The sequence below is a fragment of the Sebastes fasciatus genome, chromosome 2, assembly GCF_043250625.1.
Source record: "Sebastes fasciatus isolate fSebFas1 chromosome 2, fSebFas1.pri, whole genome shotgun sequence".
Classification (NCBI taxonomy): Eukaryota; Metazoa; Chordata; class Actinopteri; order Perciformes; family Sebastidae; genus Sebastes; species Sebastes fasciatus.
In genome coordinates this window covers 10,958,439-10,974,330 of record NC_133796.1, presented here as the reverse complement: position 1 = coordinate 10,974,330, position 15,892 = coordinate 10,958,439, and the positions used below count along the sequence as shown (strand labels likewise).

The window sequence follows — 15,892 nt, the reverse complement described above, 5'->3', positions numbered from 1 at the left end:
CTGTGGAATAACCAAAGTGGCAAATTGAGGTTGTGTTTCTTGTTAGGGAACCTTCTGAACCTGTGACACAGAAACCTGTTTGTAAAAAAAGTGGAAATGAATGTGTCGCCTTACTGAAAGCCTGTTAGAGGATGTGAAAATGCTTCCGTGTGTCAATCACACGTTTGCATGCACCCCATCTGGTGGTTTCAGAGGCCCAACGACACTATGAAGAGGAAATTAAACAAACACACATGGAAATAAGATATAAAGTAAAACTTTATCATGACATACAAGTTTAAAGCCCTGAGAACCATATCTTTATATTACTAATATGAACAAAACTGAATGTGTGAAAACCACTTTGGAAAAGTGCTCCTCTTAAATACAATCAGCACAAACCAGTTTTTACAAGCATTCATGTGTTTTGTCCTATTTTTTTGTTTGCTTTAATCAAAGAGAAAACTATAATATCAGTAATATCATTATTACCATGTCCATAATAATAATAACAGTACAAAAATATGCACAAACCCCACAGTTGAATTAATATACGGAGCATTGTACAAGCCAAAAACAACAACAACATAAAATTGATAAATGAGGTATTCGATAACCACTTGCATATGCGCCTGTTTTTACACAGATCAGGTTAGTTCTTTTAAACAATTTAAAACTGAATTAACTCCAAAATCATCTGAGAGACAAAAGGTTCTGCAGACTTCCAACTTCACAGCTTCCTGAGTGACGAGACCTCGCCTACAGTTACTGACGACACAAATTCAAAAAAATGCAAAACCAAAACCAACGTTGCATTCAGCGAAGTGACCGCAGCTTCCGTCAGCACTCGTCCCCCCAATGCAGCTTCAATATCGAACGCAACAGTGACTGCAGCCCACTGCCCTGAGGTATTGTGGTATGACGAGGTAGGGGCGGTCTCTAATAGACACACACGCACGCACACACACTCACGCACACACACACACACACACACATGCAGGCTCACAGGCACACAACACATCATATATACTCATCCACACAGCAAATCAGGTGGCAAGAGCTTGGTGAGGTGACCGGGTAGGGGTTGCTGGCTTGAAGCCCAGAGATCAGAGAGGAGAAGTGAATGACCAACCCTCAATACTTTCAACTCCCTAAACAACGAACCACAAAGTGCCATTCAAATGCAGAAGACGACTAGTGGGTGTAATGGGAAGTTCCCAGTACACTAAATGGGAGCTCGATGGACCCCATTTAATTAAAGATTTCTACAAATGTCATCAAAACTCATATGTTTGAGCAATAACCTCCTCCTGTGATATAATAGACGTGGCAGTGGCGCCACCTGCTGTACCCCTCATGGTATTACAAGTGTATGTAGGTGGGATACTCCACATGGTAGAACTGCAACCACATACTGTATACTGAACCTGCTTGCACACACTCACACACACACACACGCACGCACACGCACGCACACGCACGCACGCACACACAAAGGCAGTGAAGCTACACTATCAAACAGTCATTGCTTAGACTAAGCAGATGAAACAGAAAGCCTGGACTTTAGAAACAAGAAGATGTTTCAGTAATGCAGCCTAAAGGATTAAGCTCAACTGTTACTAAAAACAAGGTCCACCAGGACGAAAAAAGAAAAGAAAAAATACACACACAAATAAATAGCCAAACTCAGTTGTTACCAACAGCATGAATGACAACTGGTGTCTAACGTCTGATTGAATTGTTTAACAAAATAAAATGTGATTACTCTCCAAAGGATTAAGCTTGAAGAGAAGGACATTTTCCCAGCCAGTCAAGTTAGTGAAAACTGGCCGGATCTCACCAGCAACTACTTTAAGGCAGCATCTACAGTTCTCACCTTTATAAAATACAGTTATGTGTCATACAGGGTTCTGAAGAGTACACCAAGAGGACCACCGCCGCCATCCTGAAAACCCTCGACTGTGATCTGCACTGCAAAACATCTGCAAAACCTGACACGTAATGGCTAAAATACAGTCTAGTAAAAGCAACAAGGCGGCCCACCTCGGATCACACTGGGCTTAGAGAGGTTTCTAAACGGTTAAAATGCCTCACATTCAACACGGATAAAGCTAGAAAATTCATCCTTTGTTGGTATTTCAAAATGCTAAAAATTGACTTTAAAAGGGAGAAAAATACATTACAAGTGAAGGGATAATCCAGGTGTTTCTGGATTATCAGAACGTGGGTGTTTTAATAAAGGGGCCAGGGCTTTTGGGCCTCCGTCCACACCGGTGGAGAGGGCGTGCATCCACACTGGTTGTTAAAAAACAGCCCCCATAAATGTAAAGGATTAAATTATGGAGAGAGCACAGGAAAGCCACAGCATCTGGGCTACTGTTCTGGATAACTAATTAAATATCTGCTAACTGTACATGTCGTGTAATCAGATTTTGAGTCTTTCATCCAGTCATAAATGTATTTAACAATCAAGTTATGCCGTAAAAAGTGAAATACAGGAATTTATCTCACCTCACTAAACCGAGTGATATTTTCACTTGCTTTAAGAAAAAACTCAAAATCAGATCAAATGAGATGCAGTCCAAAACAGACCTTGAACTGCCTTGCTGTGCACCACAGAAGGTGTTGGCAGGATTGTACGAGGGATAAATCAAGAGGAGCGACCTGGCTAGTCTTTGGTATCTAGCTGTGCAATAACCAGAGGCTAACGTGAAGGTTAGCCAGAAGATCGGGGTGTCAAAACGCTGGTCACATGATTGTACACATGCATATCATTTCGCCGCTGTTGTGGAAAAAAAAAAAAAGACGCGTTGACCATGATTCAGGTGCTCGCAGTCAAATTTAAGGTTAACATGGTCGATTGTTTTTAATCTTTCTGACCCCCGCGACCTTGAAACCCGTTCACAATCCTACAAATCTAGAAGTGTCAGCGAGGAACTAACTATTCGTTTCCTCTTCCCTGAAAGAAAAAAAGCAGATATATCACTCTTCTCAGACAACAACTTGAGGAACCAAAAAAAGAAAAGAAAGGAAGCAAGCATAAAACAAGTTATACATGTGAACACAGGAGGAGAGAGATAGCGAGCCCATCCCGGTTCCGTTTGTCCCCAAAAACCACCAGCAGTGTGTCGGTACGTTCACGTCAGTTCAGGTAGGATGTCCATCACGGGTTGCGGCGTTAAGTCTTCTTGGTGGCTTTGCAGCCGTATGAGGTATGTAGTGTAGCTCTCCTTTTTGGGAGAGTCTGAGGTATTCTTGAACAGCCGTGTAGACTTGTGCATTCTTCAGGTACGAATCCCTTCTTCTTTTCTTTAAATTAAACAGCGATTCCTTGCAGTTGTCACGTTGCTTCCTGAGAGAGATGCCCTCCAGAGCAGAGAGGCCGGTACGACGCCTGAGAACTATGATGACGCTGTCAGGTTGATGTTCAGCTCTGTGGCTGGAGGAAGGATGCACAAATAAAATGTGTGGGGGGGGGGGGAGGGGGGGCAACAAACCTGATTCTCTGCTACCTCTCTGTAACGTAGACAGGAGCCGGGTGGAGAAATGAGGCCTGCTGTGGGTGGATTAGCGTTGCCGTTCCCCCCAACTTTGTGCGCTACGTGTTTAAAGACAGTTTGTGCGGACCTGCAATAAGTTGAATTTTAGGTGGACATAAAAATCTTGTGCATTGCTAGTGAGAGTTTGATGAAATCACGTCCGTATTGGGAGGTTTGCGTACATCAATAACCTTCCAACCAATATAACGGACTTATCTGAACTGAGGGCGGAGTTATGAAATTATTTAATGTGCTGATCTACAGCATCTGATCATTCACCAGTTTTGGGTTGAGCAAAGAGTCTACAGTGTGTTGAAGAAACCTGAGCGGCCAAGGTTGGAGGCCTGCGACTGTGAGGTGGGTGCTGCTCTGTACGTGAGGTTCCACTGGCGAGAGTTACCCGACCTCCCCTGATTGCAACTAGGTCAAAAAGAATATAAAAATAAAGTTGATTCAGGTTAAATATACTACAGCTCCTGAGGTAAAGACACCACTGCAGGTTACTTGATTTGAGGTATGTAAAAAGAGAAAAAAAAAACTAAAAACAAAATCATTCTAAAAACACAAAATCAAAAAAAAAAAAAAAGACAACAAAATGGCAACAAACAAACAAAAAACATCCTAAGATAAAACTTTTCAAGTTCAGTTGTGACTACACCTGTCAGTGGGTTTTGGCTGAGCTGATTGTGTTAAGCATGTACATTAGGATTAACAAGTGTGTGTGTCGATTGTGTGTCTGTACGTGTATAATTGTGTGTGTGTTTGTAGTGTAGTGCGTGTATGTGTTTGTCTGTTGAATAAAATGCATAGCTGTGCGTTTTGGGCACGTGCTGTCATATAATATTCTTGGGCTCTGTGTTCATGATTGGACAGCCAAGAGGTTGACAGGGTTGATGAGGTATTTGTTGTGCAACAGTTTGTTATTCTTAGCGGGTTTCTCATTGTACTGTATTCTTGCTGGGCCTCCCGGTGGAAGAGAGGCCTGGGGAGCAGGTACAAAGGGCAGCCTGAGTTTTAGGGTGACCCGCTGGGGGCTTGCTCAGCCGAGCCGGAACCCTTGGAGGAGGAGGAGGACGTGGGGCTGAGGGTCTGAGCCAGGGGTGCAGAGAAGCCAAAGCTAGTGCTGGTTCCAGCGGGGGAGGCTGAAGCAGCAGCAGCCGACACAGAGGGGCCCGGGGCCCCGCCAGACTTCTGGGCAAACAGGGTTCCTGTAGGAAAACGGAAGAGGTCATTACATAAACATTTATCACTACAAGGGTGAAGTAAAGGATTTACCACATTTTGACTATTTATCTCATAATAACTCCTCCCCCATACAGACCTGAGTAGATTGTGCCATTGACTTCCACTGAGACAGTGATGCTGGCATTTCCATTGGTTGAGATGCTCAGAGACATGTCCTGCTGCCTTTCTTCTGAAAAAAAACAATAGTACATTTAGTTGTGCATATCCAGAAATGGAGGGCTTAGAAATACTCTTAGATTGCTACCAAGTTGAACTAAATACTGATTTATGTGGGTGAAGACTCATGCGATCAATTATTTTGCATTTTATATCTGGGTATAATTTTAGATAGATTTGTAAAATGTTGTTTAAACTTTGTCGTTGTCAAAATGAAATGTTGCAAACCTTGTAGAGTACAACTTGCCTAATACTAAGTTCCTCTTTTGAGTCAATGGACACACACTGAACTTGCATCATTTCCAGGTTCTTTTCATAAACTGTATATAAGAAGTGGACGTAGTCACCGTGACATCACCAACTGGTTTAAAGACTACGGTTTTGAAGCCACATGTTCGGCTGTTTGGCCGTCGCCATGTTGTTTTTTTGCAACCAGAAGTGACACGAGAGGGTGGAGCTTAGTACAACGAACGCTGATTAAGACATTTTTAGGCGACCAAAATGTTACAATTAACTTTCATGAACTGAAAACACACTGTGAAAGGGTTAACGTTGTAAGACGTTGTTGTAAAACACCGTGGTAGCGACCTGTCAATCACAAGGTAGCCACGCCCTAAATCATCCCCTGCTTTATGGTCTATTTGACTCTAAATGGGATCATAATTTATTAAATGAACATCATTCTGTATTGAAGAAGACTTGAAACTAGTGATTGAGACCCAATCTCATGTTTACAATATTTACTGAGGTAATACATCAAGTGAGAAGTAGGCTCATATTCTCATAGACTTCTATACAATCAGACTTCTTTTTGCAACCAGAGGAGTCGCCCCCTGCTGGCTATTAGAAAGAATGCAGGTTTAAGGCACTTGAGCATTGGCTTCACTTCTCCGACTCAGAGGTAGCCACTGTTTCTTTGAACAGTATTTTTGACAACCTCGGCAGCACTGACCTCTGGTGGTGATGGTGGGGGCTCCCAAGCGCAGGTTCATGGGCATCTGGGAAGCCATGGCCAGCAGGTTGTGTTGGAAAGCCTGCTGCATCAGGCGCTGCTGCTCTTCCGCCAGGCGGGCCATCTTCCTCTCTGGCCCCTCTCCTCCGCCGCCGGTCTCCAGCTTTTCTCTCAGCTGCTCCAGCGTGGCGGCTCTTGCCAAACCCGCCACCTGATGGTGACCTAGAGCTAGTGCCATGGAGGGTCTCGCTGCCATGATGGAGGAGGCAAGGTCATCTGGAAGAGAGAGAAATGGAGGGGTAGTTTAATGAATTGTAATGGATCCATTAGCCCATCTGCATGGACTGAAAATAAATTCAGTAATGTGCATTAGGTGAAGGTGAATGGTTGTCTGTGTGTCGGCCCTGTTCCCCAACGTGAGCTGAGAGAGTCCAGCCTGTGTAATGCTGAATGAGATAAGTAGGCATTAAAAATGGATGGATAGATCTACCATATATTACTATGGGAGAATTGGAATATTTCATCACAATAACATTTTTATGTCTGTCAGAAAATCTACAGCAACATTGAAAAATTAGAAATCAAGCAGACCTCAGGTAGGTTTAAGGACAAGAAAGGTTGCATATCAATAAAGAACGGTGTGTTAAGACTCCAAGGCTACATTTACATACTTTTACTTTTTTAAACAAAGTAAATCACTCCAAGATTTTAGTTGTAATGGACTACAAAGACCACCAGCACAGAATCCACTTTAAACGGGAACTAGGCCCATTTTCAAAATTCATACATGTTATTCCAATGGTATAAGACAGTCAAAAAAATATTAGTAGACATGAACAACTCTCTCCCAAATCCAAAAAACTAGAGTGCTGAAACTCAAACTTGTGATGTCACGAGAACCGATTCTTCGGTACCAACCAAATTCTGAAAATGTGACAGTACTCGTTTTCTTCGGTACCGAACGATGCCTGTAATGGTGATTTGGTACCGGATCGGAGGTACTGGAGATGCGATTCTTCCAGATCTAATGGGGTAAGTATACGCTTACAAGTGTTCTCCTCTGCCGTGAAATGAAGGAAGAAGAAGAACGCAGTAACAGCACGGAAAAAAACAACAACACGAGACGTGAAAGAGGGCAGCTGCTGCAGCGCTACCTCCGCCTCGACTCGTTGAGAAAACAAATAGCAAGAGTCGGGCTTGGAAGTACTTTGCGTTCGAGGTGGATTCACAAGTAATAATAGATTCGCAAAAACCAGTATACGGTGCAGTAGCGGTGCCGTCGTACTTTTCTTTCCAAAGGAGGAAATACTTCCAATTTAGCAAAGCACCTCAAAGACAGACATCCAGACTATATTGTTTGTTTTAAATACTTGAAGTCTACATGCCACTGTTCTGTTTTGCAATGTTAATAGACGTTTCTTTTTATGTATTACTTAAAGGCTACATGCCTGTTTTTTGTAATGTTTAAATGTTTTTAATAAAGGAGTGCGTGTTGAATTACATGGGATTTATTGTTTTTTTACCGTGGTATCAAATTGGTATCGAGAATCGTGTAAATTCACTAGTATTGGTATCGACTACTAGATTTCTGGTACCGTGACATCCCTAGATCTGAGTATATAGGAACATTTTCTGTTTCACAGCTGACACCACTACAATAGAATAAAGCTCATTTGGGTATAAAAAAGAAAACAAACATTCTGTGGGCTCGTAAAATCAGTCTCCCATTCATCATCTATTTCTGGCTTTAAGAGCGAGTAGCTCATGTTTCACACATAGTAATTGAACTTTACTAGGCCATGGAAATAACATTCTTAATTTAGGCGGTGTTACCCTTTAAGATCCACTCCTTTAAATACAAACTAAACAGAGCTGGTTTTGGACATGCAAAGCAGTTACACACCAATAGTGAGCGGGTCAGTCGGGCCACGTGCCATCCGATTTGACCTCATTAAGCGATTGACAGGTAAAATACAGTGCATTATACAAGAAGTCAAACCATGGAGGGTCACACACAGCAGAGTCACATTCCAGCCAAGCCAAAGAGACATCAGATAAGACGGCAGGGTAATAATGACAGTTATCAACAGGATCCTACTGATGTGGACTGAAGGCTTCAAAGTTCATAAAGTGTCCCCCCCAGCGTGGGAACCGTGTTATTAATCAGTAGTAAAGGTGAGGGCTCTCAGCAGCCTCAGGCAAGATTGGTTCAAACATGGACTCTTAAACACCTGGATGGACTACACACACATGCAGGCATGCACACACACTCACACAGCCATATAAAAACACACACACACACTGATGGCGGGATCCAGTGGAGGGAAGGAACATGACTTGTTGCGAGAATTTAATACGCAAATGTAACAGCACACTCGCATACCAACATTCCTGCATGCACACGCCGTCATACCAATACGCACACATACGTACACATTCACACACATTTGACACAAAAGGAGCAGGTGCTCGGATGAAACCTATTTTGGTGTGGTGTCAGGGCCTGTATATAATGTCTTTTAAATGCTTCGTAATCAAGCTGATACTGAAAAAAAGCCTCGTTAAATCATTAAAAATAGAACCTCATATGTTAGTACTGATTCATTCACGTGTTGATGTCTAGTTGTAGTTTTTCTAAAATGCGACAGAGGGCAGTATTTCCCTACAAATACTTCAAAGTCTCAGCACATCTGTAACTGGAACACTCCAGTTCAATCCAACCAGTAAACATTCTCTCTAGTAAACATTTATCCAGTTTAATATAACCTTTATAGATCTAGAGACGGGCTTCTGAGCATACGTATATGCTTGTTTCGTAGTTACACACATGTTTATCTGAGAGCTGCCCGTTTATTTGCAGGCAGGCTTGTTTTAGAAGGTACCCCCCAACACATACTTGCCAACCTTGAGACCTTAAAAAAAGGGAGGATTTCAAAACCGTAGCAAGGGGTCGTGAGGGCCTCCCCCAGAAAAATTGGAGTTTCGGAGACTGTTTCCTGCATTTTGGTGACTTTTAAAGAATGAAAATAACAAAATAATAAGTACACTGCATCCGCATTTTTATGTTAAACTTTTGATTTGACTCCAAGAAAACTGAATAATTCACCCCTCTGGTGTGAACTTGGCATGTGAATCCGTTTTTATTTATTTTTGCTCCTGCTTGAGTATTTCTTTCTCTTAGTACTCTCCATTTCTCTCACTCACTGAAGGTCCTTTCAGACACAAGGCGCCAACGGCACGCCTGCGTTCTGAAACCCATTATTTCCAACAGCTTGCGCCGCACCACGGCGGCTTTTCGCTGCGTCAAGCAAAGCCCAACTTTGGGCGCTGCACGCTATGGCGAGCGCAGCTTAAACATGAGCTCAAACTGCGCCGTGTCGCGAGCATATAGACTGCTCTCTTCCGCCGGGAAACGACAGTTGGTGTAGCTGTATTGTCGTCCGGGTGGAAACAGTAGGGATTATACACACTGTTCACTTCCAGAAACAGGCTAAGATAACGAAAAGGTAAAAAAAGTGTGAAAATTTGCCATAAATAGGGAGAAATATGGGATAATTGTGACCCCGGGAGGAAACCGGGAGAGGGCAATGAAAAACGGGAGTCTTCCGGGAAAATCGGGAGGGCTCGCAAGTATGCCCCCACATACCGTTAACTTATTTTCCCCACATTTTTATTAGTGGAATACAGATTAGCCTCCTCTTTATGCTGCCATGAAGCTCTGTGATTATTTTTAAAATATATGTTATACTAAGTGGTGCAAAATTCGTGCAGACAATTGGGTTGCGGTCTCTACTGTCGCTAGAAGTTTAATTCACGCCATCAGAAGTCTCCATGTCTGGTTCCTACCTTTCTTCAGAGAGTGTCCTGGTGAGACATGGAGGCCGTTGAAGGCCCCCGAGGCCCCTGCCCCCAAAGCCGAGAGGTGCATCTTGGGAGGTGAGAGGATGTGGGGAGCTGTGCTGGGAGAGGGGGAGAAGCGGAAGAGGCTGCTGCTGTAGCTCGGACGACGACCCTCACGCCGGTTACTGTCGATGGCGGCCTGGAGTTCACCTGGGGAGCTGAGGCCTTTCCTCTCGCACTCGAACGGGTACAGGTATTTCATGTACCTTAAGAGGAAAACACACACAAAACAATACATCAGATCACCACAAGGCAAGTATTAGCATTACCATTCAGACTTATTGGCTTAATCCAGCCCACAAACATAACCACAACCAGTTTTATCTGATCAAAATCAAAAAGTATTAATGATGTTTTGGTGTGAAACATGTCAAATTTTAAGAATATTTACTTTAAAGGGGTATCTGGAGTGCCTACCAACCCTTTAACTGTGCAATAAGACAACCCAGTCAGTTTATTGTGGGCTGTCTAGATCAGAAAACGTGATTCAACAAGCCATTAACATTTGGCTCCCCTTCCTATTTCACATGCAGGCTCATTAGAATATATCGCCCACAGCTTGAGAACTACCTTTGCAAAGGTGTAACATATTTTTCTCGCTAGCCAATCAGAGCAATCTGGGCTTTTTCGGGAGGAGGGGCTTAAAGAGACAGGCGCTAAAACGGAGCGTTTCAGACAGAGGGTGAATATTCAGACAGACAGTATGAGAAAAATGTGTTTTTTGAACATTAAAGCAAATAAACATGTTCCAGTAGAAACCCAAAATAAAAGTATGAACCTGAAAATGAGCATGATATGGCCCCTTTAACATAACACAAAAGCACATAATACTGTCTGTCAGCTGTTTCAATTCAACAACAGTAATCTCTGCCTTTGAAAAGTTTTTTTTCAGCTGACCAGTGACTAAATTAACATGCACACAAGGAATCAGCTTTATAGACAGAAAGTAAACTGGTTGATGTAAAACCTGTTTAAATTCAGCCAATATGTAAACTGATTTCTCCCCTACCCAACCAATCTTTGTACCAAAGTTGTCTTATTTTAAGTGTGACACAAGATGCTTTTTAATTTATTAGGTTTTGTAGTGAAAGATCACAGTTTTTCCTCAAGGTGAAAATATTATTTTCTACAAATAGTCTACGAATTGAGGTGTAGAAACTGATTGTGTTTTGTTTATAAAGGCTACTATACATTATTTAATGTCTTGTTATGAAGAATGATCTTTAATTTTATCCCTAGCACTGCCGTGACAGTGATTTTGTTCCTGTCTGAAGTCCTTCATTTGATGGTTACATGCATACACATCAAAAATGGTGGTTCCTCAAGCGGAAAATTGGTTATAGAAACCTGTACTTGTATACATGACATGTACTCATTAAAGTTACTCCAGAAAGCTGACAGAAACACTCTTACTTAAGTGCACAGGATTCATTGAGACACCTGGTATGCTGAGAATATTTTGATGACTTGACGGGGGCTCTACAAGTATGCACAGTCACAGCTCTGGTATTTTTCTCCATCCCATAAGAGCATTCGGTGAAATGAACACACAGTGTTGTGCGTGCCGACTGCATAATGGTGGAATAGCAGGTCAATAAGAAGCTAAGAGCAGCGTCCATTAGATAGAGCTAACGGAGCAACGCTAGACACAACATTAAAAATACATAAAGGGTCATTAGGGCACGCTGCTAGTGGACAGGATAGAGAAGGTGTTACATCTACGGAAGGATTTCCATCGAGATGGCAAGAGCGTTTTAGTCGCGGCTTGGCGTACAATCTGTCAGTCAGACCCCACCTTAGTCATTGTGAACTCTGACCCAAATCACATCAATAAATCTATGGGAATCAATGGAGGCTATGTGTGATGTAATGGACGGAGGGATTGAATGTGAAGAGGGAAGGCGGCCCCGATGGAGGAAACAAACACGCATGTGTATAAACACACAGGCACGGGTTAATATTGACATCCGTACTCATACCAACACACACAAATATCCACATACTCCAATACTACACACACACACACACACACACACACACACACACACACACACACACACACACACACACACACACACACACACACACACACACACACACACACACACACACACACACACACACACACACACACACACACATATTCATGGAATAAGAAGGTGCTTGTTTCCAGCTGAGAAGTCACACACTTGACATTCTTTATTTAGTTCCCATGAAATTAAATTAGCGTTTACATAAGATTAACATTAGACAGACTGGGTCAATTTATAGCTACTGCAGCCAGTGAGATGCTTTTTGTTTGACTCACTGTGTGCGCAGGGTGAAAGCTGCACTGGTGATGGAGGTAGGCAGGTTGAGTCCCTTTGTGATTTCTCTCCAGATCTTCTTGTTGATGACCTCCACCAGGCCTCCCTTCTCCGTCACCAGCTTGTACAGCATATACAGATCCAGGACCTGCTTGGCCATGATGGGGATACGATTGACTGGTGTTCCTGTGGAGGAGAGGAAAAACCATAAAATAAATCAATACGGTATAAATCATACATCTGAATCGGAACAGCTTGATGACTCACAATGAACGCTTCATGGTGGGTTGAAGTGCATTTGTGTATCACGTGTGTGCATGCATTTTTTAACACGGACAATCCCAACGGGGATGGATCCCATAATGCTGGCAATTTCTCTCGTGTGCGCGTCCCTGCTCAGACATATCGGCACCTTACACAGAAAGTACATTTGTGAAAATGACAAAGCAGGATGAATTCTAAATTATGCATTAATTCATCCATCAATCAATCAATGTCGAAAGGCCCAGAAGCATTTTAAACCTCTCGATAGTGATCTAAGTGCTGTCAGGATGCTGGTAAGACGAGTGTGTCAGGCCTGTTGCCCTGCATGCCTGTTAAATTTGGCTTGAAAACATATTAGCCCAGTTAAGGCAATCTGGCTTGACCTGGAAAAGGGGATTCGCAAACAACACAAAGCAAAGCGGCTCTAGACTTTTGATACAGATGCATTAATCTTGTCAACAGCTTATCTGCAGCGAGGCTTGCAGGGAGCGCGTGGGGAGGAGGAGGGGAGGGTGGTGGGGGGGCCGGAGAGAGGAGGGGGTGGTTGTTTGCAGTATGCAACAGAATCAAAAAGTGCAATGTGCAACAGTGTGAGCATGACGCGTGGAGGAGGGGACTGGGGATTGTGACGACCTGCTAATCCATGGGCAACGGTGGGTGGAGGGCTCCGGGATAGGCCAGTATAATGAAGCTCATTTAGAGGATTGTACCGAGTAAATCCACACCCCTCTGCTGTTATAGCGCTGCCGGGCCCGGCGCAGGGGAGTCGCACAGATTTGCCCTCCCAGCTAATGCCAGACAATCCTTCAGCCCCTCCACAGGCTGCTCTCAACCTGGAATCAGACTCATTAATGACCGTGTAAAATAGCAGTGTGATCAGGCCACGAAGATTAGCCCTGATTCATTTTCTTAAGTTAGCAACATGTCTTTAAGCCATGTGCAAGCGGCCAAGGTGAGCACATGGACCTACATACAGTACGTGTGGAGATCAGAAAGGTGTGGCAGCTTTGACCTGTTGGTTGTAATGTTGAAGGTGTTGAAACTAAAGCTTTCTCTTCTGTTGTGTTCACTGAAAATCCCTCTTAAAGTTGAAATCTAGCAGATTTCTAGAAGACAAAGACAGGATCTGTGTCTGGGTATTGTGAGAGAGAGTTATAACCTGTTAATAAACAAGTCATTATTGAGCAATGGTTCTCTACACGAGGGGTTGGGAAAGCCGATGAGGCAGCAATATATTGAACAATCATTGTTTGGCACCACAGTTTCCTCATTCTGCGTGTTAACGTTGCAACAATGGGATGTGAGTGAGGATTTTAGGGGTTGCAGGCTAAAGAGAATAGGAACTAATCGCTAGTGTCTATACATTCAAACACACAGACCAGCTGGTAAGTACAGGCAGCCAGGATAACACAGAAATACATGTACAATTATAATATGTACAGTAGAACCAATTTATAAGTTATACCTGTAAAATGTAATGCAATACAATACAGCATAGTTGCAAAAAAAAGTTAATTATGTCCACCTCCATTCATGTAAATTAATATTTGAAGATGGTATTAGATTGCATTAGATGGTTCCGGTGTACGTAATGAAGCAATAAACATATATACCTCCAAACATACTTGTAAGACTTTCTCTCACCCTGTAAAAATGAACGTAGCCACAGCACCGCAGCACATGTGTGTATGCGGTTAATATTGTTCAGCTTGTTAAAGCTGCAGAAAATGCTCTTCTGGGAAAATAGCCATCTTATCTCCAGAGCCAATTAACAATTAGCAATACAAGATGCAGAGATGCCAGCTTCTTTTACAGATCATTTGGATTAGATATGCACAGAGCAAGAGGAGAAGAGAGGAACACGTATTTATTATCTCTGTTAAACGTCAGGTCTGTATTCCAATTTTAGTTAACCAATAAGTGAAATTAGCCGTAATCCCTCCAAACGAATAAATTGTTTTGCACTTTTAACAGTAGGTGGTAGCTAGAAATGTATTGATATACCTTTTTAAAAGCAGTTGCAACCAAGTGAACAATGTATACAGTAATATATAAATGTGTATAAAAAAATAGTCAGTAATGCAATAGTATAATAGGCATTAGGCAACTGTACAATGCATTTGAAAAAGGTCCTGTTTTCAAGCAGATCGCGCAAATTTGGTTATCAAAAAGTGTCATAGTAAACTAAATGTCAGATGGCAGACGTCCCACTACATCTCTGGGCAGCAGCCACGTTTCCAGAACACGCGGCGGATCAAAGCACCAGGAATGCTTTGCTGCCAGCGCCGACGTCAGTTATTTAATGCAGCGTTGGACATCAATCCTGCATCAAACAATTAGTACAACTAGAGGGGTCAGAGATCAGCCGGGGGTTATTGATGTGTGAATTAAACTGCAGGTCAGCAGGAAGCCATGTTTTCATACTGGCCCGGACGTGAACAATGAGAGCACAACAAATGAGACACAACAGCGCTGGCCCCATAGTGACAGGCCAGCAGTTAGTTAGGCTTTAATTCACGCCTATGCTTTTATTCACCCCTTTATCAGCGGCTGCTGTCAAATCACATCTGATTTAATGTATTTACAAGCAACTACATTCAGAGCATGCCAAAAGGCAGGAGAGCAGAGTGTGTGTGTGTGTGTGTGTGTATATGAGAGAAAACCACATATCTATCTATATATCTGAAGTGTACCAGAGGTGGTTTTGAAACCTAAAACAGCATTAATTAGTCAACACTTGACTTCCGCCAGGTTTCACATTTCACCATGGCCGGAGCACATATGAAAGCGCTGGGAAAGCACCTTTGATAATACCGTAATTGACCAAAAATCACATTAGCAACACTTGGGCAGTTAGGCACAGAGAGTTCCCTAATTTGAGAGCCTGCCTTTGGTGTCCAACATCTGCTCCGTTTCCAACCCTGCAGACATTTAGCTCTAACAGGCTTAATTAGACCAGCCCAAAACATTTCTTTTGATCGCAGCAGCACAACTCCTCTGCCTCGCAGTCCCCTTAATATGCACTAACTCTATTCCGCTGTTATAATTGCTCCCCATTTCAACCTTATTGCTTGTTTTTTCTTTAGAGAAGACACCATGATCAGCAATGTGGCCACATCATGCCATTAGGCCACGCTGGCCTCGTAGTAGGCAGCTATTGGGTATTTCATCTCTCTGTAAAGCCCTGATTTGTCCACTATACTGTTCTGAGCCAATCTGTAATTGGCTGCAGGCTTCACCTCCCATCATCCTTTGCCCCGGACTGATTTTCCCCCAGGGACAGGGCCATCAGGAGCCTAGTGATTAATGGCACCAGGGGTCAGAGGTCACTCTGGTGGGAAGTGCCGCGGCCGAGGGCCCCTGTACCACTCCCTAAGTCCTTCCTCCGACTTCCACGGTGAACACAAGAGCCACATGGCTAGTCTTCAAATGGCTAGACTTCAAATGATAAGGGATGTTGATAGAGAGTCAGACAGGTTTGACAAATACAGGTCAGGGATAATACTTTTGGAGAGAGTTTGATATCAGGTGATAAAGCTGACATGTTGTGC

The 15,892-nt window shown here is 43.0% G+C and overlaps 1 protein-coding gene across 3 annotated transcripts in view; it reads right to left on the bottom strand.

The window, feature by feature from the left end:
- Window positions 1–240: 240 nt before the first annotated feature.
- LOC141783932 (AT-rich interactive domain-containing protein 3B) overlaps window positions 241–15,892 on the bottom strand; it is a 62,810-nt gene continuing 47,158 nt past the window's right edge. For 2 of the 3 annotated variants that reach the window (XM_074661537.1, XM_074661555.1), the window contains exons 5-9: window positions 12,080–12,263; window positions 9,718–9,977; window positions 5,872–6,147; window positions 4,840–4,932; window positions 241–4,726 (exon numbers count right to left, since the gene is read on the bottom strand). In XM_074661537.1, the coding sequence (XP_074517638.1) occupies window positions 4,533–4,726; window positions 4,840–4,932; window positions 5,872–6,147; window positions 9,718–9,977; window positions 12,080–12,263 (1,007 nt within the window). In that variant the 3' untranslated portion in view covers window positions 241–4,532. The remainder of the gene's footprint in view (window positions 4,727–4,839; window positions 4,933–5,871; window positions 6,148–9,717; window positions 9,978–12,079; window positions 12,264–15,892) is intronic. The other variant, XM_074661545.1, reaches the window with a different exon arrangement.